Source organism: Heptranchias perlo, chromosome 1 (genome assembly GCF_035084215.1).
Source record: "Heptranchias perlo isolate sHepPer1 chromosome 1, sHepPer1.hap1, whole genome shotgun sequence".
NCBI classification, from domain to species: domain Eukaryota; kingdom Metazoa; phylum Chordata; class Chondrichthyes; order Hexanchiformes; family Hexanchidae; genus Heptranchias; species Heptranchias perlo.
The window spans coordinates 135409334-135435066 of NC_090325.1; the positions used below are offsets into that span (position 1 = coordinate 135409334).

Sequence of the window (25733 nt, forward strand, 5' to 3'; positions counted from 1 at the left end):
CAGACGTCAGAAGGGGACGCTGGCGGCTGATTGGCGGAGTGGGTGGACTGATGGTAGTGAGACCGGGCACGTGAGCCAATGACGGAGCGAGACAAGAACTGGGCAGCGGCGCAGGCGCGATGAGCAGCGCTGTGGGAGAATTTGCTGCTTATTCGCTCAACGGCCATATGCCAGTTATGGTCGCAGGCGTTTGCCAGATCTACTTGTTGCTATCATTGATTGGCATTAAAAAAAAGTGGGAAAATACATGTACAATTGCCAACTCTGGTTGGAGGTATTCCTAGAGACCAAGTGACCTCCAAGTACATGCCACCTAAATGTTGTTGCATTTACCTTACAAAGGTTAGGACCCCTTAGATGAGTACCTTTGCTAGTGGTTTTGCACCAGCAACTATTATATGAGAAGTTTTGAGAACCAGGCGGCCACCTATGAGTAGGTGAAGAAGGGAAAACCGAAGGTGAGGGAGCAATTCACAGAGGTGGGGGGGATCTTTGATTCCACCAGTAACTGATAGTAACTCATAGTTATTGGTACAATTACAAATAGTAAAACTAGTAACACTCAGATTCCACTCATAACCAACAGTAACTGGTAGTAATAGGTTTAATGCCATCATATCCTACTTGTAACGAGTAGTAATCCTATAACCCATTGATATTCACCGTGTAACTACAGCCAGACTGCCCCTGCATTGTACAAGGTTCAGTCAGGCTCCCCAATCTATGCCACTTTAAATAAGCCCCGTCTCTCTCCCTATCACCTTAGAATGTGGTTTGGATTCAGGTTGTATGTGAAGGTGACAACTCAGAACTGGGAGCCTCAGTCAGAGCTGATCTGTACTTCGACTTCTCACATCAAAACTGGCCACCACAGACTGACCTGAATCAAACAAGAGAGATTGCACAAAAGCTGATGGGCTTGATGTTTGGTGCACTTGTCACAGGGCACATCCTCTTAAGGTCAGCTCAGCACCAACGTTTCTAAACCACTCAGTTCAGACTCGGAAGGAGTATTCATAGAATGATAGAAATTAGCAGAGGAGGCCATTCGGCCCCCCGTGCCTATGCCAGTAGCGTTTCTTGTAATCCCATTCACCTCATATCCTTTTATATTCCTCCTTTTCAAAGAGTTATCCCATTTCCTTTTAAATTATCTACCTCAATCACCACTTGTGGTGAAGTATCCTATGGTCAAGAACCTTCCTTCTCCCTTTGTTCTTCCAGTGAGAATCCTTGCTCTCTATTTGCCCATCAGTAAAAACAATCTTTGACCATTACCCACAGTAAAGTCCCCAGGTTTCATTCACCCTTTTACTGGCTGCTCCTCCTGATTCTGCAGAAAATGCTGGTCCCCCATTCCCCAGTCTCTCGTCCCTGAACCCCATCCCCTGACCCTCATCCTCCAGTTTCCCTCTCTCCAACAATTCCACCCCCACTCCAAAATTCTGCTGAATCAAAGTGTAAACCGGATGTAATGAATGCAGTGGAACAAATTGGAATATAAGACGGTTACATTTGTGAGTAAGGAAGTATTAAAGAGAACACAGTGAGAGAGGAAGTATTAAAGGGTTTAGCACCTTTGAAAGTAGATAAATCGCCAGGCCCAGATGAAATGTTAAGAGAAGCAAGGGAAGAAATAGCAGAAGCTCTGACCATCATTTTCCAATCCTCACTGGCTACAGTTGTGGTGCCGGAGGATTGGAGGACTGCTAATGTTGTACCGTTGTTTAAAAAGGGAGTAAAAGATAGACTAAGTAATTATAGGCCAGTCAGTCTAACCTCGGTGGTGGGCAAATTATTGGAATCAATTCTGAGGGACAACATCAATCATCATTTAGAAAGGTATGGGTTAATCAAGGACAGTCAGCATGGATTTGTTATGGGAAGGTCATGTCTGACTAACATGATTGAATTTTTTGAGGAGGTAACAAGGTGGGTCGATGAGGGTAACGAGTTTGATGTAGTGTACATGGATTTTAGCAAGGCTTTTGACAAGGTCCCACGTGGCAGATTGGTCAAAGCCCATGGGATCCAAAGGAAAGTGGCAAGTTGGATGCAAAATTGTCTCAGTGGCAGAAAGTAAAGGATAACTGTTGACTGGTGTTTTTGCGACTGGAAGGCTGTTTCTAGTGGAGTTCCGCAAGGCTCAGTATTAGGTCCCTAGCTTTTTGTGGTATATATTAAATGATTTGGACTTGATCAAGAAGTTTGCAGATGATACAAAAATTGGCCATGTGGGTGATGGTGAGGGCGAAAGCTGTAGACTGCAGGAAGATATCAATGGACTGGTCAGGTGAGCAGAAAATTGGCAAATGGAATTCAATCCAGAAGTGTGAGGTACTGCATTTGAGGAGAGCAAACAAGGCAAGGGAGTACGCAATAAATGGGAGGATAATGAGAGGTGTAGAGAAACAAAGGGACCTTGGAGTGCATGTCGACAGATGCCTGAAGGTAGCAGGACAGGTAGATAAGGTGGTTAAAAAAGGCATACAGGTTACTTTCCTTTATTAGCCGAGGCATAGAATATAAGAGCAGGGAGGTTACACTAGAACGGTATAAAACATTGGGTAGGTCACAACTAGGAGTACTGCATAAGTTCTGGTCACCCCATTACAGGAAAAATGTGATTGCAGTAGAAAGGGTAGAGGAGATTTACAAGGATTTTGCCAGGGCTGGAGAACTTTAGCTATGAGAAAAGATTGGATAGGCTGGGGTTGTTTTCTTTGGAATAAAAGGAGGCTGAGGGGAGATTTAATTGAGGTGTATAAAATTATGACAGGGCTAGCGTGGATAGGGAGGACCTATTTCCCTTAGCAGTGGAGTCAGTGACCAGGGGGCATAGATTTAAAGTAATAGAAGGATTAGAGGGGAGCTGAGGAAATTTTTTTTCACCCAGAGGGTGATGGGGGTCTGGATCTCACTGCCTGAAAGGGAGTAGAGGCAGAAACCCTCAACTCAACTCATTTAAAAAGTACTTGGATGTGCACTTGAAGAGCCGTAACCTACAGGGCTACAGACCAAGTGCTGGAAAATGGGATTAAGCTGGATAGCTCTTTTGGCCGGCCTCCTTCTATGCCGTAACTTTCAATGATGTGTCAATTTTATATGATGTGGAGATGCCGGTGATGGACTGGGGTTGACAATTGTAAACAATTTTACAACACCAAGTTATAGTCCAGCAATTTTATTTTAAAAGCTTGTGAATTTAAAATAAAATTGCTGGACTATAACTTGGTGTTGTAAAATTGTTTTCAATTTTATATCATCTTTAATAAATCCAAATTTTTGTACACAAATTAAGATGTAATATACAGCTTAGTTTCTTAGCTGGTGCTTTAGTTCCTACTCTGCTTTGAATGAGTTTGAATGTTTTCCCTCATGGTGCAGTTCACGGCTGTGGGAAATAAAATAATCAGTTTTAAGGATATGTTTTGCCAAGATACCAAAGGTGAACCGGTTTTTATTCTGTATGTCAAAGTTGCAGTATGTGTTGATTTACTACATATTATGCACTTTGCTTAAGTTACAGTACATAGAATTTGTAAGGGGTCGCACAACACCAGGTTATAGTCCAACAGCTTTATTTGAAATCACAAGCTTTCGGAGCTTTGCTCCTTCGTCAGGTGAGTGAAGAGTTGCATAAAGGCACAGCATATATAGACAGAGAACAATGCCTGGTGATTACAGATAATCTTTCTAACTGCCCTTTATCACACCTCGGCAGAGAGATAATCACAGCAAACAAAGGAGTGAATGGTGTTCAGACAGGTTAGTCAGGGAAACATTACATCCAAGAATACTGAGGTGGGGTCACAAGGGGTCAAATCAGAAAGACAGAGAGAGAGACCAACCAGAAAGACAGAGAGAGAGAGAGAGAGAGAGACCAGAAAGAGAGAGAGAGAGAGAGAATGACCAGTTGTATTAAAAACATAACTTTTTTTTCGCTGGAAATCGCAGCAGATCCGGCCGCATCTGTGTATGGAGAACAAGCCAACCACAACTTGAGTCTGGATGACTCTACGTCAGGTGGGGTTACATGTAGCTTGACATGAACCCAAGATCCCGGTTGAGGCCGTCCTCACGGGTGCGGAACTTGTCTATCAATTTCTGCTCGACGATTTTGCGTTGTCGTGGTTGCCGTGGCAGGGTTGTGTGGTGTCGTGGACGCCGTTCTCCTGAAAGCTGGGTAATTTACTGCGAACGATGGTCTGTTTGAGGTTAGGTGGCTGTTTGAAGGAGAGTAGTGGAGGCGTGGGGATGGCCTTAGCGAGGTGTTCGTCGTCATTGATGACATGTTGAAGGCTGCAGAGAACATGGCGTTTCTTCCACTCCAGGTAAGTACTGGACGACGAAGGGTACTCTGTTGGTTGTGTCCCGTGTTAGTCTTCTGAGGAGGCCTATGCAATTTTTCGCTGTGGCCCATCGGCAACCTCTGCGAGACATGCCAGATCATCGACACAGATACCACCATCACACGAGAGGACACCACCCACCAGGTACATGGTTCATACTCCTGTGACTCTGCCAACATTGTCTACCTCATACGTTGCAGGAAAGGATGCCCCGGAGCATGGTACATCGGCGAGACCATGCAGACACTGCGACAACGGATGAACGGACACTGCACAACAATCGCCAGACAGGAGGGTTCCCTCCCAGTCGGGGAACACTTCAGCAGTCAAGGACATTCAGCCTCCGATCTTCGGGTAAGCATTCTCCAAGGGGCCTTCAAGACACACGACAACGCAAAATCGTCGAGCAGAAATTGATAGCCAAGTTCCGCACCCACGAGGACAGCCTCAACCGGGATCTTGGGTTCATGTCACGCTACATGTAACCCCACCTGACGTAGAGTCATCCAGACTCAAGTCGTAGTTGGCTTGTTCTCCATACACAGATGCGGCCGGATCTGCTGCGATTTCCAGCGGAAAAAAAGTTATGTTTTTAATACAATTGGTCATTCTCTCCCTCTCTGTCTTTCTGGTCTTTCTCTCTCTCTCTTTCTGATTTGACCCCTTGTGACCCCACCTCAGTATTCTTGGATGTAATGTTTCCCTGACTAACCTGTCTGAACACCATTCACTCCTTTGTTTGCTGTGATTATCTCTCTGCCGAGGTGTGATAAAGGGCAGTTAGAAAGATTATCTGTAATCACCAGGCATTGTTCTCTGACTATATATGCTGTGCCTTTATGCAACTCTTCACTCACCTGACGAAGGAGCAAAGCTCCGAAAGCTTGTGATTTCAAATAAAGCTGTTGGACTATAACCTGGTGTTGTGCGACCCCTTACATTTGTCCACCCCGGTCCATCACCAGCATCTCCACATCACGTACATAGAATTAACAGCACAGAAACAGGCAATTCAGCCCAACTGGTCTGTGCTGGTGTTTTTGCTCCACACGAGTTCTCGTTCATCCTTACAAGTAACAATCACAATATTTAATGGAAATCTTTTCCATCTAGCCACAGCTTTTCATAAACTATTTTAACAAAAAGATGAGGTAGAAATAGGTAGTCTACTTGTCTGCCCTATTCATATTTATACAACTTAGCCTCAATTTTCTTTAAAACATTGGTTTTCCTGTTAGCTTCAATCCTTCCACTGTTCTGTCCACACCAGCTTTAACACCCTCCAGGATCCTCCAGAGTGCCCCAGACCCCAGCACCCGCCCCAGCATCCTTCATCCCTCAGTGCTGATAGAACTTGGTACCTCCCTAAAATATACCTAGACCCCCTTCCCCAAAGTACTGCCATATTCTAGGACACCTTCCCACTACAACCAGATCTCAGCAGGCCCTTGATGCTCTCAGATCCCAAAACATCCCCCCCCCCCCGACTCCGTGATACCAAGCCGAGGAACCACCACCTGCACCCCCCCAATTCCCCTAGACTTTAACATCCCCTCTCCCCCCAGTACAGCAAGACCCTAACACTATCCTTACTGCTACCCCATGCTTGAACTCTGCAACCCCCCACTGTTACCAAACTGCAACACCTCTTCTCTCTCCCAGTTCTTCCACACCTCTACCTCCCCCCTCATCTCCCCCCCATTATTGTCCGACCCCAAAACTCCACTACTGCTAGATCCCAGGAATCTCCCTGTAAAGCAAAGCTCACATTCCATCCCAGTGAAACCAAACCCCAGTTTCCCCTCCACAGCAAGGCCATATCCCATCACTCAAATCTACAAAATCCCAGTATCCTCCCAACTGCTACTAAACTCCGTACATCAATCCCCAATCTCTTACATATTGCCCATCATCTTCCTGTGTATCCGGGGCTTTTAAAAAAGCAAGATAAGATTAAATACATAGAATAAGGGAATTTTTAAAAGTAATTTTATGGTTTTCAAGGAAAAATGAATTGTACCACAAAATTCAATCCCCAAATCATCAATAACATCCCAAAATACCATGTAAAATGGACTTTGACTTATTCAATCACAGATCATTGGCCCTGATCATACATTGTGCATTGGTGTAATACTCTTATTGTTATAAAACAGCCCATCACCCAAATCACTCTAAGCAATACCACGGGAGAGCCACTAGTAATTATTAAAACTTTTGCATATCGCACGCAGACAAAATTTGTAAAGAGCTACATCAAATCTATTTGTGGGAGAAAAAGAAAGAGTTGTGTCACTTTTCTTGTTGGCTCACATTTTCAACTTTAATATATTTATTTGCTGAAATATAGATCACAAAGATCATTCAAAAAAGCAACCACTTGAAAGGTTGAAATTTCAACTAATTACATTACTGCATTTTTCCCCCAATGTGGCTGTAGCCATTGTTTTTATTTCTAACCCAGCTGAATATACAGCCACATAATGCATTTATAGGGTAAAATACCCATAATTTGTTATTTTCCCCCTAAATTACCTTCCATCTGGTCCACATTCCTGCCTGATCACTTCTTTTCCTCCTTGTCTGCGGTTTGATTTTGTCTTGGTCTTTGCTTCCCATTCCTTTGGGTTGGACATCTTCCATGCATACACATTCCAGTTGTTACCAAAATATTCCTTGGCTCTTTTTTCTCTTTACAATGTAGTTTTTGGTCGTCTCCCTATAGATTTCCATTTTTTTTCCTGCTGCAGTTCAAATTCAGGTTGCACAGGTGCAATTACATCCAACTTTGACCATCTTCCATGCGTGTGCACTCACCTACTCCTCCCATTCTTTCATTCCACGAGCAACATTGCAGGGGGATGAACTAGTTTACAGTCTACTTCTACTTCGCAGTCATGAATCATCTGATAATTCAATTTTTTAAGCACTAAATTCCTACTTTGCTGTTATTTACATTGCTTAATTCAAATTATTGCATAATTCAAAATTTGTAAGAAAAAAAATTTAAAATTATCAGTAGATTGTATATTTCAAAAAAACAAATGCACAGGGAAGTGGAAACTAAGAAAAAAAATGCTAAAGTACATTTCTTTAAAAAAAGAATGGCAAGACTCTCTTTAATGCAGTTTAAAGCTGTATCAAAATTTCAGTTTTTAAGTGAGGGCTCACACTCATGTTTTTCAGATGTTTAATTAACCATATCTTTTGGATGGGCAAGGGGAGATTATGAGTAGGGTCTCTTTCAGCTCACGTTGGCTTTAAGCTGATATCCTATCTGTGGCAGATTGAGTGATCCAATACCTGATCCAGCCACATCTGCAGTATTCCAGGATATTATTGATGATTGAGTCAGGCTGGTTGGGCATTGTTGGTACATGGAGGGATAGACCGGTCACCAGGATTCTTCCCATTCAGCTCCAGACAACTCTGCAGGTCAATGCCCTAATGGGTAGTGGTCCTACCTGGACAAGAGGCAGGAAGCTTACTAGTGCCCTGTGATGGTAAGCTGCTAGTTAAATTGCAACAAATACTCCTGCACACATTTGCTGGTTCCTAACAACCTCAAGTGCTCCAGACTTGGGTAAGTGGAAGGTGTACCTATGGGGATTGGTTGGGTATCTGGCATACAATATGGCATTCCTAATAGTGTGGTTTGGAGATACTTAAGTGCAGTGATGAGTTTCCACAGATGTCCGATAGAAAGAAAAGGAGAATACAGATAAAATGAATAGCAGCTGAGATTTCTGGCAACAGTCTTTATAACTTTAAAATGTTTTCTAACCTGTTTTGCACACAGTTGACAATGTTATCGCATGAATGCTTAACAAGTTACAAATTCTTCTCTCCCCTATTTTAACAGACATTAACCCCAATATCTTTCAAATTCTAGAATTCTACTTTCTGCCCCTCCCAAAAAGAAAGAGATTTACAACCAAACACAATAGAAAGTTTTATTTAAACAATTTTAGAGTAATGCAGGAACAGTTATTTTTTTCTCCCAAACAAATAAATTCTTCAGTGTTCATATTCCTTACAGCATTTACTCAGAATACTAAACAAAATTGGCAAGTGTTACTCAAAAAAACAGCAGCAAAATGTAACCAGTACATAAATATACTGTATATGGGCAACACAACATGCAATTCAGGGAAAATGCACACGCATTTAATAATGTAAACTTACAATACTACTCTTCAAGCCAAGAACTATTTTAAGTAAACCAAGAGTCACAGAAAAGTAGGAATGCATCAAAATGTGGTCATGATTGAACAGAAACAAAGAACAAATCATACATTTTGAAATCTTCCTGCACTTACTTATTAGTTGCATGACTTTTTTTAAAATTGAAAATGCAATTAAAAGTTTTGGTACAGTCTTAATTTTTTTGTCTCCACAAGTGATAACTTAGTGTTAAACTCTTGTTATCTACAAATACTACTACTCCTGACTGGTATTTTCTCAGTACCAAATCAAAAATAAATTAAATATTTAATCAAGTCTTGAAGTGCTGCACCAACAGCAAAAGGTAGAAAAATTATGGTCCTGTAACCAAAATGTAACTGTTGGCAACTTACACATTGACCTCCATAATCAGACATATGGATGCAGTTTATTTGCCACTACACAATTGTAACCATTACTCTGTTTCCTTTTCACAAGCTTTGTGAAGCCACTACCTGTAGTGTCCATAACAAAGTGTTGCTTTGTTTCACACAACACTTAAGTCTGTCTTGCCTGACACAAGTCAGTATTTCTATAGCAGCTTTTAAAATTTCAAATCCTATACTTCAAGGCTCCATTCCAACACTACTCGCTAATAGCTGTAATGTAGCCCCTTTCCATGTAGTGCTTCTATCAAGTGCAATCATCATAATCTTCTGTTCTTGCTGACGAGACATGGCTGTCTGCCCTCTTCCACATTGCTTTAAATGCTTGCCTCTAATGTGGTTATTAGCAAAGAAGTGCTGAAAATTTAAGCTACTTCATGAAATACCATTTCAATGCAGAATCCGGTGTTCACCATATCCAGCGTACTTTAGTCATAAAGGTTTGTCAATTACTGTAACACCTAAAAGGAGAGAAAAGATTGATTATTTATAGTCCTGTGTATGGGAGCAGAACAGTAGGTTGTTTCTAATAGAAATGTGAAATAAACCATAAACAGAATTTTCTTGCTCTAATAAAGGACAAGAAAAATAGCAAAAGTAGGGTAGCCTGGTTGCTCCAGCAACACTCCATCCTAGGGAAAGGAAACAGTTAGATCTCATCCTGCAGGCAAGGAAAATGCATTCAATACACACCGTTAGGGTTGGCACTGACATTACCTGTGAAATACATGGCCTAAGTCATCCTGCAATCTCAGCTCGTGGGGTACTGTGAAATAGCAATGATACTTGAATTGGAAAATTAAAAGAGGAGGAGCAAAAGAGGAAAATTGTACAGTGCAGAAGCGAGAAGGCTGAAAATTACCAACAAAATCCAAATTAAGGATAAATTCCTCTCAAACATTTCAAAGCCTTTCCTTACGGATGATGTTAAATTTACTGGTCTATAATTCCAAGTGTGCCTCACCTTTTTCTAAATTAAAACAAATTAGTGAATTTCCCATGACCGTGCTTATAATTAGGAGGAAATGGTATACATCTTTACAGGCATTGCCTTTTAATTTCAATGAACTGGGGATGTGAAAGCATTACCAATCGTTGCTACTTTCTGATCCACGGGAGTCTGTACTGAACTTAATAAACTTACAAATATCAGTTAAAGCTTCACTAATTTCTATCCCCATCCCCTTTAAGATTTGTAGGTGCAGGTTGTCTGGACCAGATGTTTATTGGATATAGTTATATAAAAGTTCAATGTCCTTAAAATACACTTATTTACTGGAACCCCAATAATCAACACAAGCAACTTTACTCCAGAAGAGGAAGGAGAGACAGATGTGAAGGAACTATTTAATAATTATTTCCTCATCCCTACATTCCAGCTTCCTATTTTTTTCCTCCAAACTGCTTTTACTCATCTTTATAGATTTACCCAATTCTTCCACCTACTTTATTCATTATACATTTTGAATGCCTGATGTTTGTCCTCAGTGCTATTCTTTACAACCCTATGGAACCACAATGACCTCTATTGCTCTTTCATCTGTTTTTATTTGGCCAGAATGAATTTTAATTGTGGCCCAATATGAATTTTAATCATGGCCCAATATGATTGGACTAAAGGTTATTTCTATAAGATATGTAAGTGGGAGATGACTACTGCATCTTCAACACTGATCCATAATCATAAGCCTCCACCAATATAAACATGTTGGTGTGTAGCAGGTATGGTATAAATTATTCAGCAGATTGTTGCTGGTTGATAGTCTGGGAACTGTAGGCTAGAATGACCAAATCCTCATCCAAAATCGTACATTTAGAATCAGCTATTTTCATTAGCATGTCCATAGAAATCAGCTGTGAAATAAGTCCATTCTCCTCAACCAATCTAATCAAAAAGCTTCAATACTCATCTGGAAACCTGATGCTCATCTTCTGGTCTGGAAAGGAAATGGCAGATTTGGAAATCGCTCAATTTGCAACAGCTAAGATATAAGCATCTCCAAGCAGGTGGAAGAGCTGTGAAAGACCCAAATGATGGCATTTATGGAAACCCCTGTAACACCAAAAGGGTAATTTACAGGTTGTTCCAGAGGAGAGCAGGCACAGTCCTCATGAATATTAAAATAGCAGCACAAGTCTTGCCAGATCTTTAGGACAGCACCTGAAATGGAATAAATCTTAACCACAGTTGATAAGCCACCAACAGCAAATGTAAAAAAGAAACAGATGATGATCCTATTTCTTTATCCCTACCCATGGTTATGTCCTGAAGGACATAGCTGCTAGACTGGGCCTGCGGCAGGTGGTGAGCGAACCAACACGAGGGAAAAACTTACTTGACCTCGTCCTCACCAATCTACCTGTCGCAAATGCATCTGTCCATGACAGTATTGGTAGGAGTGACCACCGCACAGTCCTCGTGGAGATGAAATCCCGTCTTCGCACTGAGGACACCATCCAACGTGTTGTGTGGCACTACCACCGTGCTAAATGGGATAGATTCAGAACAGATCTAGCAGCTCAAAACTGGGCATCCATGAGGCGCTGTGGGCCATCAGCAGCAGCAGAATTGTATTCCAGCACAATCTGTAACCTCATGGCCCGGCATATTCCTCACTCTACCATTACCAACAAGCCAGGGGATCAACCCTGGTTCAATGAGGAGTATAGAAGAGCATGCCAGGAGCAGCACCAGGCGTACCTAAAAATGAGGTGCCAACCTGGTGAAGCTACAACTCAGGACTACATGCATGCTAAACAGCGGAAGCAACATGCTATCGACAGAGCTAAGTGATTCCACAACCAACGGATCAGATCAAAGCTCTGCAGTCCTGCCACATCCAGTCGTGAATGGTGGTGGACAATTAAACAACTAACGGGAGGAGGCGGCTCTGCAAACATCCCCATTCTCAATGATGGCGGAGTGCAGCACGTGAGTGCAAAAGACAAGGCTGAAGCGTTTGCAATCATCTTCAGCCAGAAGTGCCGAGTGGATAATCCATCTCAGCCTCCTCCCAATATCCCCACCATCACGGAAGCCAGTCTTCGGCCAATTCGATTCACTCCACGTGATATCAAGAAACGTCTGAGTGCACTGGATACAGCAAAGGCTATGGGCCCCGACAACATCCCAGCTGTAGTGCTGAAGACTTGTGCTCCAGAACTAGCTGCGCCTCTAGCCAAGCTGTTCCAGTACAGCTACAACACTGGCATCCACCCGACAATGTGGAAAATTGCCCAGGTATGTCCTGTCCACAAAAAGCAGGACAAATCCAATCCGGCCAATTACCGCCCCATCAGTCTACTCTCAATCATCAGCAAAGTGATGGAAGGTGTCGTCGACAGTGCTATCAAGCGGCACTTACTCACCAATGCTCAGTTTGGGTTCCGCCAGGACCACTCGGCTCCAGACCTCATTTCAGCCTTGGTCCAAACATGGACAAAAGAGCTGAATTCCAGAGGTGAGGTGAGAGTGACTGCCCTTGACATCAAGGCAGCATTTGACCGAGTGTGGCACCAAGGAGCCCTAGTAAAATTGAAGTCAATGGGAATCAGGGGGAAAACTCTCCAGTGGCTGTAGTCATACCGAGCACAAAGGAAGATGGTAGTGGTTGTTGGAGGCCAAGCATCTCAGCCCCAGGGCATTGCTGCAGGAGTTCCTCAGGGCAGTGTCCTAGGCCCAACCATCTTCAGCTGCTTCATCAATGACCTTCCCTCCATCATAAGGTCAGAAATGGGGATGTTCGCTGATGACTGCACAGTATTCAGTTCCATTCGCAACCCCTCAGATAATGAAGCAGTCCGAGCCCGCATGCAGCAAGACCTGGACAACATCCAGGCTTGGGCTGATAAGTGGCAAGTAACATTCGCGCCAGATAAGTGCCAGGCAATGACCATCTCCAACAAGAGAGAGTCTAACCACCTCCCCTTGACATTCAACGGCATTACCATCGCCGAATCCCCCACCATCAACATCCTGGGGGTCACCATTGACCAGAAACTTAACTGGACCAGCCATATAAATACTGTGGTTACGAGAGCAGGTCAGAGGCTGGGTATTCTGCGGCGAGTGACTCACCTCCTGACTCCCCAAAGCCTTTCCACCATCTACAAGGCACAAGTCAGGAGTGTGATGGAATACTCTCCACTTGCCTGGATGAGTGCAGCTCCAACAACACTCAAGAAGCTCGACACCATCCAAGATAAAGCAGCCCGCTTGATTGGCACCCCATCCACCACCCTAAACATTCACTCCCTTCACCACCGGCGCACTGTGGCTGCAGTGTGCACCATCCACAGGATGCACTGCAGCAACTCGCCAAGGCTTCTTCGACAGCACCTCCCAAACCCACGACCTCTACCACCTAGAAGGACACGGGCAGCAGGCGCATGGGAACAACACCACCTGCACGTTCCCCTCCAAGTCACACACCATCCCGACTTGGAAATATATCGCTGTTCCTTCATTGTCGCTGGGTCAAAATCCTGGAACTCCCTTCCTAACAGCACTGTGGGAGAACCGTCACCACACGGACTGCAGCGGTTCAAGAAGGCGGCTCACCACCACCTTCTCAAGGGCAATTAGGGGTGGGCAATAAATGCCGGCCTTGCCAGCGACGCCCACATCCCGTGAACGAATAAAAAAAAAACTTCTTCAGCTGGAATATGGATCACTAATTTGGAGGGGGGCGAGAAACAGAGAAAAATATAGGTTTAGCATGTGGGGTTTCAGAAACATTATCAATAATTCTTAAGAAGTTGCTGATGAATTTTCACCTGTGCCCCTATTTATTTATTCCTTACAGATCAAGCACAATCTGTCTGGTTATCAAAAACAAAGTGCTTTTGTAAGAGAGTTTTTAAAAGAAACAGAATGTAGAATGATGTAAATAAAATCTTACAGAAGGTAAATAATTCTTTATAATAAATTGTTTAAGGCAGACATTTGTGAAAATTAGCAAAAACTAGAATCTCTGCAGGGTTATTGTCCCTGGCGAGTGGTGAAGTGATACAGGTCTTTACCCTTCTATGTTGTAAAAGGCGTGACGCTGTATAATGCTAGTTTTGAAGAAAAAGCTGATTTTTTTTCCCCCTCAATTTTAAATATGCCTCAACACTCTAGGCCATGGAGCAACTACAATGCAGGTTCCAGTTCTGTGCTTACTTCTGATTAGAGTATCAAGCCACAATGAGGAACTGAGAAGAAGCTACAACCTCTCCTACAAAGGAGGAAATAAAATCAGAGTAAATAATCATGCCCAAGTCTTCCCAAGATCCTCCCGACAGCCAGCTGCAAAGGTCACTACAGTGTTTCACCCGCCCTTACTCCTGCAGTAGGTGGAGGATGATGAATGTATCAACTCATAATAACCCTCAATTTGTAGCAACATCTAAATGAACGAAACCACAATGTTTATGTATAATATGCTTTAAATCTGGTGTTAATGCCCTCATTTCCATGTACCCAAAAGGTAACAGAATTCCAATAACAAAGATATAAGTTCACATTTATCAACTTCAAATTCTTAGCCCTTCGGTGAATTATCAGGTTTAACCAGAAAAACAAGAGAAAAAAAACAAAATTGAAAAAAAAATGATTTGTAAAAGTAATTCTTCTGATGGTATACATTGTAGATTTGAAAGATACAATGCCCCATCAAACCTGCAGAGGGAGAACTTAAGATACATATACAGCTATGCCAGGTCAATTCTTATTTTAAAAAAACTGACCAAGTTAGCCTGTAGAATAACACTAGCAAGGTGCTGAGAATATGATTTTATAAATTTAAAGAGGAAAAGTCAGGAAATAACTTTTACCTGCATAACTTCTTCCTGTGCTCATACACTGTGGTAGAAGTATCCATTTATCTAATGTTGGGTTGTAATATTCCACAGATGCAAGGTTACAGGAGCCATCATCTCCACCGGCTACATACAGCAGACCATTTATAGCACAGACACCTGCCAGGGAGCAGAAGAGGGGGAAGAAAGAGGTTAAGTTCACACCTGCACATTGTACACAGAAAAACAGAATTTTGCTTAGCCAGTCTTACCTGCATTCCTTCTGCACATATTCATGTCTGCAACCTGCTTCCAGGTATTTGCAGAGGCATCATACATTTCCACACTTTTCCTCACCAATGGGCCATCATGACCTCCAACTGCATAGAGTAAACCATTTAAAACTCCCACACCTGCAGCAAAACAAACAAGTTCCAGTTACCCTTGATTGCTTAAAAATATGGTCTCCTATTTCTGAACTATGGAGATTTCAAAATTGTGACAACCAGAACTGATTGAGAAAATATACCCAGCAAAATCCACTACTGCATTCCTGAATCAGCCTTGCATATTTCTTGACACTTACACAACTTGTATTGGGCCAGGGCAGAGGGGAAAAGATGAGAAGCAAGAACATTGTTAATACTGCTTCTGCCACCATATTTTAAGCTAATTTTAAATCATATATAAAAAAAGACATAAATGCATTTGGCCACAGTAATAAATTTGACTTTTCCTTTGCTGAATACATTTTTAATGGGGCAGTACCATATTACAGGAAAAAAAGTTAAAATAAGAGCTGGTCTTTAAGGGCACAAGCAGTAGCTTCAAGTACATTGCACTGAAAATCAAATTCAGTCCTGTGTCATTTATTTAGAGTACTGCAATGCCCACGAAGAAAGAGCTTTCATTTATATAGCACCTTTCATGACCTCAGGACATCCCAAAGCACTCACAACCAATGAAATACTTTTGAAGTGTAGTCACTGTTTAACCTAGGGAAAAGTGTCAGCCAATTTGCAGACACCAAGGTCCCACAAACAGCACCGAGATAAATGACCAAATAATATGTTCTAGTGATGTTGGTTGAGGAATAAATATTGGTAAGGACATCGGGAGAACTCTCCTGCTCTTCTACAAATGGTGCCATGGGGATCATTTACGTCTACCTGAGGTTTAAACTCATCCGAAATACGGCACCTGACAGTACAGCACTCCCTTAGTACTGCACTGAAATATCAACTGCATTCAAAGATAAATAAGTCTTGGAACTAGATTGTGTATGATTTCTCTTTTAGGAACATACAATAAGAACATGAGAAATAGGAGCAGGAGTAGGCCAGGCATCCCCTCGAGCCTGCTCCGCCATTCAACAAGATCATGGCTGATCTCCAACCTAAACTCCACTTTCCCGACCTATCCCCATATCCCTGGATTCCCTTAGGTGTCCAAAAATCTATCTATCTCAATCTTGAATATTCTCAATAACTGAGCATCCACAGTCCTGTGGAGCAGAGAATTCCAAAGATTCACAATCCTCTGAGTGAAGAAATTTTTCCTCATCTTGGTCCTAAATGGTTGACCTCTTATCTTGAGTCTTGGGGAAACAGCCTCTCAAGCCCTCAAAGAATTTTATACGTTTCAATGAGATCACTTCTCATTCTTCTAGACTCCAGAAAATATAGGCCCATTCTACTCAATCTTTCTTCATAGTATAACCCTCTCATCCCAGGAATCAATCTAGTGAACCTTCGTTGCACCCCTTCTAAGGCAAGTATATCCTTCCTTAGGTAAGGAGACCAAAACTGTACACAGTGTTCCAGGTGTGGTCTCACCAGAACCCTATATAATTGCAGCAAGACCTCCTTACTCTTATACTCCAACCACGTGCAATAAAGGCTAACATATCATTTGCCTTCCTAATTGCTTGCTGTACCTACATGTTAACTTTCTGTGATTCATGTACAAGGACACCCAAATCGCTCTGACTACCAACATTTCTCGGTCTCACCTTTTAAAAAATATTCTGCTTTTCTATTCTTCCTACCAAAGTGGATAATTTCACATTTCCCCACATTATACACCATCTGCCACCTTCTTGTCCACTCACTTAACCTGTCTACATCTCTCTGCGCTCTCCTCACAGCTTACTTTCCCACCTAGCTTTGTATCATCACCAAACTTGGATACATTACAAATGGTAACCATTTAGACCAAAATTTTTTTTTTTCTAAAACCATAATTTGTAGTGAAAATGTAAACATGTTTATGAAGTTTGCTTACAATTTCACTAAAAATTTGCAGAGGAAGTCTTCCCCCAAGATTATTTCCAGATATTTTACAAATTAAGAAATGTTAAATACTTATATTTTATTTGCTACAGGAGTTAAATATCAATAAAGGGTCATGTTGCTGCCTTTCAAAGCTAAGTCTGTATTTTCCAATTTCCCACCTGCTCCACTGCGCCGAGTGCTCATTTCAGCAATGTAGGCCCATTCATTTTTGCCCGAGTTGTAGGCCTCTACAGAGCTAAGACATTGTCGTGATGCTCCATCATAGCCACCAACGGCATACAGCACTCCTAGCAAAAACATGCAGAAGATTTGTTTAAAGGACTGTGTTTATATTTACAAGATCTATTGCATACATTTTTGAGACAGGTCTGCACTAAACACCATATTTGGGACAAGGTTCACAGGTTTTCATTTTGGATGGGAATGAATGTTATCTCCACAGATGTTGGCATTTAATATTAATTCTGACAAACTAGCTATTTTGTAGAAAGAGATAAAACACCCTGCGTTAAAGCTCAATATTTGACATTTGTCCCCCAATGGCTCATCTTATTAAGGCAGTGAGTACCAGAGCCAGACAGACGAGAAAGAGTACAGGCTTGCTCCCAGTCTGTGTGGAATTAGCTGATCTCAGCCAAGGTGATGATGGGGCACTACTGCTGTCTTCAGCACTTCTCAGTTAAGGAGTGAAGACTGTTGAGGGTCCCACTCCAGTTGCTATCCAGTTACCCTTGCTGGAAGCCTTCACATATGGAGATCAGGTGACAACAGGCTCAGCTGTAATGCCCCCATTCAATAGCCTAACACTCAATATCAAGCCCCACGCACAAGGAACGGTGACTTAAATGAGCTATCAGAGGTGTCCAATGACTGTAGAACTGTACCACTGCGAGGAGTAAATGGCTTCAGGGTTGGGGGGGGGGGGGGGTAGTAAGAAAATAAAAGCTCTATATCTGAATAAATTTGATTGCAGCAGAAGTCTTCTCCATTTTGCTGTTTAATTAAAGTATTTTTTGACTTTATAGACTATGGACAAACAGTATATTCTCCTTTTCCCACTAGGGGTTGAGGTAGAGATGAAAAAGGAACAGAATTTAAACAAACAAAATTTTTTTTAAAACACAAAAGCAGCAATTGACACACAGTTTAAGAACTTATCATGAGACTGTTAACTGGGTGGTTGCAAAGGTGTCTCCTCTTTTTCAGAATGCAACCTAAAACCAGTTATGTTACAAAGAGACCATTATTCCTTATAACCCATTTTAACAGGAAACATAATACATGATTCCTACTTATAGTGTAGAACATGGACACAAACGAAAGTCCAATTACAGTGAAAAATTCCAACATTGCAGTTCACTAACCATGCAAGTGAATTAAAGAACACTTCTGTGACAGAGATTACTAACTGCTCATAGTTTAGCCTTGGGGTGAACAATTAAGTTGCAGTGGGATCTGCAAAGCTTAAAAATTTAAAAGAAACACACACAATATAGCTATCTGGTACCAGTGTATAGTATGTTTTTATAACTGACAGCCAGACAACTTTAATTCATAGTCTCGTTGGTTATAAAAACATGGTACCATCAATTGTCCTCTGTTAATCATCATTATCCTGCACTAATTTGAAGTGATGAAGCATGAAAGGATGTGTAGGACAGGTTTTCAATTTACTGCATGGAAAGTTGGTTCAGCAGAACTCACCTCCTACAACACCCACACCAACACTGCTCCTTCTGGTGTTCATTGGCGCTACATGAAACCACTCATTCGCTTTGACATTATACACCTCTACAGATGATAAACCTGTAAAATATAACATACGTTACCTGTTGCTGTATGTTACATCTCACTGGCTTCAAAATACATTGGTTAAATACAACTAGAGTCCGTCATTCACACAGCTAATACAAATCCGCATCTGAACTGACAGCCTAGTGGTTATAGTACTGGACTAGCAACCCAGAAGCTGCGAGTTCATAATTCCCTGCATGGCAAGTTGCGAAATGGAATTCAATAAATCTCGTCGTTTTTGGGCTAGCATCAGAAAATGACCATGAAAACTTCAGGATTATCATAAAAACCCAACTAGTTCACTAATATCTTTCAGGGAAGAAAACCTACCACTCCTATCTGGTCTGGCCTACACGTGACTCCAATTCCACATTATGTAACTGATTCTTCCATGCCCTCAGGGTAATTAGGGATGGACAAGAAATACTGCCTTACTAATGTTGTCCACATCCCAAGAACAATTTTTTTTTAAATCATTTTATACCAAGTTCAGCTTAAAATACCAACACAGCAAGTTCTGGAATGAGAATCTTGATAATAGGACAAATTTATTCAGTAGCAGAAGAAATAATTTCAGAAACATTTACTAAATGTTGAGCTTCCATTCCATCTGCCAAGAAAAACAGTTTTTAAAACGGAAACTAATTTAGTTTTTAGTACATTTGCAACACCTGCTTTACTGTCTAACGGCTTTTCACAAATAAAAAAAAGTCCTCATCACTCCTCTCCATCTATTCTCTTCTTCCACTGACTTCTTTTCAGTAACGTTCTCCATCTTTATTCACTACTTAATTATCCTTTCTTTTGTTTATGTTGTTTTTGCCATTTCATATCATTTTACAGCACTACTCACCCCTTGCCTCATTTCTCAATTTTGTCCCCCTTTTCTCCTCATTTCTTTGTCAGATATCAACATACATCAGGTTACAGTTGTAGGGGCACAGCAGTCCTCCAGTATCTCACCTAGTGGCTATTCTTCATGTGTAAGCTTAGAAAGCAAGCGTGAGCAGGCTATTTGAGGGTATCACAGTGATGCAAACTCATGTCTTTATCAGACATTCACACATCTCTTTCTAGGAGGATGCCCCTGGATAGTTAGCAGAAACTCAAGCCAATTTCCTCTTTCCCAGCCCAGGGGCACTGAGGTCATCCAAAAAAAAGTTAATTCAGAGTCCAGGGATCTTTATGGTTTGTATGGCTCAGTTTTACACTGGGAAGCAAATTTACCATTGAGTCTGCTTTTATTCTCTATTTAGCTCCTGTTATCTTCTCCTGCTTTTAAATGTGCATATTTTTCCATTTCATGCTGTTTCACCATCTAACTTACCTCCTACCTGATTTCTGTTTCTCCGACTTGCTCCCTAAATACTCTCTCATTTCTTGCCATCACCACTACTCTTTTATTTAATGTTCACAAGACTGTGCCCCACCCCCAACCCCGAGATCTATTCTTTCCCAGCTCTGTCCTCCATACGTCAACAGTGGGTATATTAACAGATGCAGGCATACCACTGTGATATCACAACGCTCCCCATTACTAATCATCACACTGTTTTAGTAAGTTTTATCATTTTAAATGTATTGGAAATTACTAAAATACCCAAAATTCAATACCATAAACTATTCTGAGCAATTTATACACCAATAAGCAAAGAAACAATTTACAAAACAAAGGGCAATTTATTTAGACTTATTAATAAACACAGTGATACACAGACAAGTGGACGGGCAGCTTGTTAGTGAGCCATTTCGGACCCAACTAAGAATGTATTTTAAATGTAGCAATTTAAAAGTGAAATAAATAGTACCAACAATACATCGTGCGAATATTCTATTTAAATCTAATATATTTGAGTTTGTTGTTTATAAATTGAGCAGATAAATCTTCTGGACAGAAGTGACTACTGAAAGCATGATCTTTACTTTAAAAAAAAAAGTAATCAAGACCTTTACTAATAAGCTTTCAAGTTACAAATAATATTCAAAATGCACCCAACCTAGTCCAACAATGCACTGCATGTCAACATGGAAGACCATCGTTCACAACATGGGCATACCTGTACTTCCATCAAATCCTCCCACCGCATATAGCAATCCGTTCAGTACTGCAGCTCCCAATGTGCTCCGCCTGTCCTGCATGTTAGCATTGCTCAGCCACTGGTCTTTGACTGGATCGTACGAGTCAACTGTTCTCACTCTTAATGAGCCATTAAAACCTCCAACAGCATAAACCAACCCACCCAAACACATCACACCTGCAGGGGGACAGGAAGATGAAAAAGTAATTCAACTCTTAGATGGTAAATACACTGCAAACTATGGACTTCTCAGTGTATCAACAGGCTCTTCACAGCCCTATATGAAGGGCTGTATGAAAACACATTCTATACAATTTCATTTAATTATATTCTTCATTGTCTTTTGTACAAACATTACTGGCACAAAACAAAATCCTTGTTATGTTGTGGAACAATAACATATTGATTCAAATTAAACGGTGGGTGGTCTGGGAAGGACAACCAACTTTGACCTCATTTCATTCTGTAATCTTTGTTAACAAAATACAAGGATACAGAGACAACTTGGTTTCCTATTTCATTATTCTGTCATATTCAGTGTATTTGTGGTACAAGTAACCATTTTGCATTGCAGATTTAAAAAAAGCCTCCGAAATACAGGATGTTCAACTAACTCACACAGAGCTGCAAAATCAAGAACAGTGTGCATTAAAAGGAATACTCCGCATGGAGGTCTAAATTTATTTTTAAAAAGTAACTGACCTCCTGACTAAACTGTTGTCTTTGTCACATTCCCAAGCTGGGCATAGAAAGGTGATGTTTTTTCACTTTGCTGCAGTTCTCAGCAATGTGCTCCTCCCCCCTCCCACCCCCCACCAAACTTACTGCATCATAAGCAGGAGCCACTCCACCACTTGGCAAGATTCCTCACCCCAGTACTTTCTTAAAAAAAATATATTCCTTATTTTTCGCACATATACTCAAGGATAAGATCATTGAAGGGTCTTGTCTTGGAACATTCATTTAATGTGCTGAAGATATCATCCACATATGCTCTCACAATACTGGGGGCCTCATTTCTTCTAACCAACTTTAGGGCTATTTAAAGCAGACCCACGTACATTATTTTTCCTCTTTGTTGAAGTTACATCAGCTTTGAAATCAAGTCAATGTATTTATACACATTGTCTCCGATGGAGGCATGACCAGGCTATGGCCCAGAAATCTGTGATAATGTCTTGCTATTCCAATATTAAATTACCATGAATTGGAAAAACAAAGGATAAATTAATGGAAACAATGAAGGCATGTAAGCAGCATATTTACCTAGCTAAACTGCAGTCATTTTAACAATATAAAATGAGAGAATGAATCTAGCAATGATTTATTGCTTGAACAGGGCTTTTAACGAAAACACAGCTATACAATATGACTGGGGCTTCTGTAATGTTAATAATTTAAATTTGTTTTTGGCTATGCGAAGACCCCAATCAGAGAACTATTTAAAAAAAAGCCCCCGCAGGTTTTCCTAGATTTCCCCTAAATTTTGTGCTTATCAAGGGAATTATATATACTCCAACTTTGGGCACCCAGTGTCAACATCAAGCACTCCCAGGACAGTTATACGATTAATCCATTGCAGAGTTAAGCTCCCTCTACAATGTGCCTTAAGACTTGGCTCTGTGGGTACCATCCTTACCTTCAAATAATGAGGTTTGAGCTCCACTCCAGGACTTGAGCATATAATCTAGGCTGATGCTTCAGTTCAGTACTGAGGGAGTGTTGCATTATTGGAGGTGTCCTCCTTCAGATGAGATGTTTAACTGAGACCCCGTCTCCCTGTTCTGGTGGTTCAGTTGGATTTTAAAGACCCTTTGGCACTATTCAAAGAACAGACCTCCACTAACACCATCAAAAATAAATTAACTGATGATTCACCACTTCCTGTTTGCGGGAGCTTGCTGTGTGCAAAACAGCTGCCAGAAACAACAATATAACAATAACTGCCTGTATGTGAAGTGCTTTGGAATGTTTGAAAAAAACGGTGATACGGCATTATATAAATACAAGCACTCTCTTTCTAGGGCACTACTGTGGAGGTTATTTGCAAGTCTTGGTACATGAAAATCTAACTTCAAAGCATTTTCAGCTTAGAAACCAAAGATAAATCAGCTCCTCAGAATACAACTTCAGGGGCATCATTAGAAACATTTTACATCTGAAGGCAAGATCATTCAACGCCAAGTATTAACCAACACTAGTCTACCTGCTCTGCACCTCCGAGAGGGAAGCTCAGCAACTTGGTACCAACGTTCCTCAGCAAAATCATAGCACTCCACACTACGGATAGCTTTCGGAGCCTGGCCACCAACCACTACCAGCACCTGAAATTTGAAGTGGTGTTCAGTTAAAGTTCTGCATTATATCTTCAGCTGCAGAAGAAATTATTAGCTTCGTTATATTACTTTTGTAAGGAAAAAAAAACTAAGATCCAATACACCCATACTGTGAAAATGTGCTCTTCCCTCAGCTAAACTCATGCAGTTATTCAAAAAGCAAATGGAGGGAAAAAGAGATTAAAAAAAAAATCTCTCAATCAATTGTTAGAATGAGGAAAACACAATATGTTACATTATTTTGATATGTAGTCTAAATGGTTATTAATGAAACTTGCCTTAATATCCTGCCCTGATTTTGTCACAAAAATTTATATGGCTTTCTGTAATAGAAGATGCAAGCAGTTATATCATCAATTAAGCCAATCAGGCAATCTACAGTATTATGATTTGATTCACTCCTAGATAGTTCCTGTGTATGAAACGCAAAGAGGATGATATTTGGCCGATACACTTACAGCTGGAGTACATTAAAGGGGAGTTGACGGCAAGGGTGTTACGAAATCTGATCAGAGTAGTGTGGATGTGGTAATAATTGATGTGTTTGATTGCACAACTATGAGGATATTGAGAACCTCATACCTTCGGAAGACTGACTGGAGTTCTTAATCTTGTTCTGGTTGTTTTCATCAATGCGCGTTGATCAGCAGGAAGCAAATGATACTTCATAGCTTCAATGAGGTAATCTTTGCATGCATTACTATTTTTGACCAGTGTCTCCTCTTCTACTCTCTGTTAAATAAAATCAATAGTAGTGAATGCCATAAGTGTTGAATAAAATTTAGCATGTTACTTTCAAAAGTTTTTTTTCCCTCTGTAATAGAAGATGCAAGCAGTTTATTGACTAAAATAATTTTGTCAATAAACCAGATCATATCTGATAAAACTATTATAACTTCGGCACAGGCTTAGGCCATTATCGTTCAATTGTCAAATCTGCCAGATGTTCAACACTTGTATAGATTAAAGTTGTTTCTCTCAAACTTTATGGTTATTTTCTAGGTGATGTCTGAAATGGTGACTTACCAGTTTGTGAAAGTTTCAGTTACAGTAAATTAAACCAAGCAGGTATAGTGCTGGTCTATATATGAAGCTAGCATCCCATTACCCCACCCCGCCCCCTCCCCCACTTCAATCCCTGTAGAATTAACCAGTCAGCTCTCTTACCCCACCTCAATTTTCCAAGTTGCTTATTTGATTCTAGTTCTCCCAGAGAACACACACATCTTTCCTCTCCTTGTCACAGCTAATCAATGATGTGGAGATGCCGGTGATGGACTGGGGTGTACAAATGTAAGGAATCTTACAATACCAGGTTATAGTCCAACAATTTTATTTGAAAATCACAAGCTTTCGGAGGCTTTCTCCTTCGTCACTCACCTGACGAAGGAGAAAGCCTCCGAAAGCTTGTGATTTTCAAATAAAACTGTTGGACTATAACCTGGTGTTGTAACATTCCTTACATTTGTACAGCTCATCAAAACACTGATGTCCTATACTACCATGGTTGAGTCAGGTCATTTTTAATGTGGTACATGTGGGAGAAAGGATAAAATGGTTCATAAGTTCTTTCCTACAAGTCCAAGATAAAGCAAACAAAAATGGCTCATCTACTTTTAAAAAAAAACAATAATCAAAATTTGCAGCCTAAATTATTTGCTACTTTCCAGGCCATGATTTAACTTCAGTAAGGTAATGTTACCTGCACCAAGTATTCACGTGTAAGAAGAGGTAGCCGCACGTGTTCCATCAGTCGAGCCATGTGCTCCTGCCGGGCTTCCTTATCGTGCTTTACCCAGGAGATGGCTGCTTCAAAAACCTGATTGAATTAATGACAAATTAGAATGACTATATAGCCTTTTATCCAATTGTTTCATATACTGTGCAAGGCATATTTCTGTAACCTATTATAGATCTCATGTCAGTGGTTTTCAAACTTTCTTGAGAGGCAGGGGGGGGGCCTTTTGAAAAAAAAACTGACACTCTTGGGGACACAAAACCCCCAATCTAACTCCAAAAGACAGTACCATCATTGAAGTAAACATTTATTAGCACATAACAGAAAACAAAAAAGTCAAGAAATACAGAAAAAATATCGTATACAGCAACTTTGAGTCACTGCTCGGCCCCAGATGGACACAAATCTAACAATCTCCTGAGATCAACTTGCAGACTCCAGTTTGAAAATCTGTCCTAAACCTACAGTGAAAACACCTCAAGTGCAACACCCATCTGTCAGCACTCAACACTGAGCACATCAGAACACTCCAGAAACAATAAGAACCCTTCAACTTCACCAAAAATGAATACAGAATGAAAGATTAAAAGATCGACAGCAAATGCAAGAGATCACGTGCACGAGAGACAAAAGGGGGTAATTTTAACCCCCAAGAACGGGTGGGTTGGGGGAGGGTGGGCAGTAAAAATAGTTGATTTTTGCAGCGGGACTGCATCCCAGCTCCAGCGCGCCCACTTCTGGGTTTAACCC

The 25733-nt window shown here is 41.1% G+C and overlaps 1 protein-coding gene across 2 annotated transcripts in view; it reads right to left on the reverse strand.

Moving 5' to 3' along the window:
• Positions 1 to 8338: 8338 nt before the first annotated feature.
• klhl2 (kelch-like family member 2) overlaps positions 8339 to 25733 on the reverse strand; it is a 76810-nt gene continuing 59415 nt past the window's right edge. For both annotated transcript variants that reach the window (XM_067991206.1, XM_067991215.1), the window contains 9 exons: positions 24948 to 25064; positions 23828 to 23977; positions 23116 to 23233; positions 20889 to 21086; positions 18742 to 18843; positions 17196 to 17324; positions 15016 to 15156; positions 14780 to 14923; positions 8339 to 9423 (listed from right to left, as the gene is read on the reverse strand). In XM_067991206.1, the coding sequence (XP_067847307.1) occupies positions 9395 to 9423; positions 14780 to 14923; positions 15016 to 15156; positions 17196 to 17324; positions 18742 to 18843; positions 20889 to 21086; positions 23116 to 23233; positions 23828 to 23977; positions 24948 to 25064 (1128 nt within the window). In that variant the 3' untranslated portion in view covers positions 8339 to 9394. The remainder of the gene's footprint in view (positions 9424 to 14779; positions 14924 to 15015; positions 15157 to 17195; positions 17325 to 18741; positions 18844 to 20888; positions 21087 to 23115; positions 23234 to 23827; positions 23978 to 24947; positions 25065 to 25733) is intronic.